The sequence below is a fragment of the Triticum aestivum genome, chromosome 6B, assembly GCF_018294505.1.
Source record: "Triticum aestivum cultivar Chinese Spring chromosome 6B, IWGSC CS RefSeq v2.1, whole genome shotgun sequence".
Lineage (NCBI taxonomy): Eukaryota > Viridiplantae > Streptophyta > Magnoliopsida > Poales > Poaceae > Triticum > Triticum aestivum.
The window spans coordinates 60,248,077-60,250,323 of NC_057810.1; the positions used below are offsets into that span (position 1 = coordinate 60,248,077).

The window sequence follows — 2,247 nt, forward strand, 5'->3', positions numbered from 1 at the left end:
TAAAAAAGGTTCATGAATTTTAAAAATATTCATAAATTCGAAAAGTTCTCTGGAATTAAATTTTTTCCACACGTTTTAAAATGTTTGCATTTTATAAAAATCTTCACTATTTTCCAAAATTAAGAAAAGTTCAAATTTTTTAGAAAATGTTTAGAAACCCCCAAAACCAGAACGCGAGCGAAAACCGAATAAACAAACACAGAAAAAAAAATGTCCATAAGCTTCACAAAATCTGTCAAAATAAAATCTTATTTTTTAAAAAACCTGTTGAAATAGAATCTTTACATTTTTTTGAGCAACAATAGAATCTTTAAATGTTTCCAAGCTGCCCTTTTTTTTCCTAAAAAAAAGCTGCCCTTTTTTTTAGGTTTATTTCCAAGCTACCTAGGCCAACGGGCTAGATCTGTGGGGCCACTCGTGAGAAAACACACCTCCCGCCCAGCCCCCCCGCTCCACGCCACGTCACCGATCCGCGCGACACCTTCTCCCCCACTCCCAGCCACCCATCTCACATCCGACGGCTCACACCCCGCATCACGCGGATCGCTCCCATCTCCTCCCCTGAAACGTCGCCGCTATAAATCCCCCACACGGCACCACAGCCGCCGCAACAACCACCAGCAGTAAAAACACACACACTCAGAAGCCAATCTCGCCGGAGAGGGAAGCGTCGAGGATGTCGGGCCGCGGCAAGGGAGGGAAGGGGCTGGGCAAGGGCGGCGCCAAGCGCCACCGGAAGGTGCTGCGGGACAACATCCAGGGCATCACCAAGCCGGCCATCCGCCGTCTGGCTCGGCGTGGCGGCGTGAAGCGCATCTCGGGGCTCATCTACGAGGAGACCCGTGGCGTGCTCAAGATCTTCCTGGAGAACGTCATCCGCGACGCCGTCACCTACACGGAGCACGCCCGCCGCAAGACCGTCACCGCCATGGACGTCGTCTACGCCCTCAAGCGACAGGGCCGCACCCTCTACGGATTCGGCGGCTAGGTCGCGCCGGTCCAGTCGAGCCCACCTCGCGCCGCCATACTCGTACTACTAGCTAGCCATGGTTGTCTTCGGTGTAATGGAATGGCCGCATCTCGCTGCTGTCTGTTGTTTCGCTGTATTACTAGCACGGAATGGAAATCTCAGCATTTTATCCCTGAATTCGTCTGCAATCTCTTGCTCTGTTGTTAAATCTTGTCAGTGTGCTTTGTTAAATCTTAGCAGTTCGTTTCCCATCTCCTGTTGTCTGTCGCTGGAGTACTTTTCTGCCCCCAAATCGCTCGTGTTGGTGTAGATGTGTTGTTGATTAGAACCAAACCTGTATTTCTGTGTCAGCTGTGAAGTATTCGATTCAGATGGAGCTTTCCCCAATTCCATGGCTGTGGTGCCATTATCACTTCATCTTGTGCTCAGCCAATTGAACCAAGTTTGAAATATGAGGATGTGGTTCCCTTTTGAGACCTAGCTGTCTAATCTGAACATTTGAATATTGAGTGCTCTGCAATTGAACAAGTGCACGGGAAGCAGCTGATTTTTTATTTTGCTAGTTTTTGCACATAGATGCAGAATGCAGACCATCTGATGCATTTTTTTAATTGTGATAAGAGGCATCTGATTTCTTTTCTTTGGTCCAGCATGGATTTCTAACTACCTGACCCGAGTTTCTGAATCATGATTAGCAGTTGATTCTTTGGCTGCAGATATCGCCTGATTGCAGATGGAAATAATGAACCGGAGTGGAGCTCAAGGTGCAGACATCAGGCTCATGGTTAGTGTGCTTGGTTTACAGTTTCCCATGTTTTCATGCATCCAAGGATCTTTATCATTGCCCCGAAATGATCAAAGGAGCACGATAATGTATAAACAGCTACTGTGCATCTGAAGAACAGTCTGGAAACTGTATGAGATTAGGCTACTTAATATTTTGCGATGCACAGTAGCACCACTCGTGTACATTTTGCAACTCATGGACATTTGAACATTAATACAGATGGTTCACTATCTGTGTATCATATTGGCACCATTTCAAATCAATATTTCAGAGTTGAATCTGATAAGTTTCAAACCAACCGAGTTTCCAAAACTGAGCCATACTGGAATTTCTTATATCTACTAATTGGAGGCACCAATGCAGCCTCCACTTCAATTTTGGAAATCACATAAGACTAACCTTAATATCTTAACTGTAGAGTCCTAGAAGATTGAAAACTGAAGTCGGAGTACTAGCAAGATGGAATTAACCACCTGGCCTGGCCAGATGA

At 45.8% G+C, this 2,247-nt stretch overlaps 1 protein-coding gene across 1 annotated transcript; it reads left to right on the forward strand.

Moving 5' to 3' along the window:
* Positions 1-605: 605 nt before the first annotated feature.
* Positions 606-1,147, forward strand: LOC123135768 (histone H4). Its single transcript, XM_044554979.1, has one exon. It carries the CDS (start codon positions 677-679, stop codon positions 986-988), a length of 312 nt encoding a protein of 103 aa, XP_044410914.1. The 5' UTR covers positions 606-676; the 3' UTR covers positions 989-1,147.
* Positions 1,148-2,247: the final 1,100 nt, after the last annotated feature.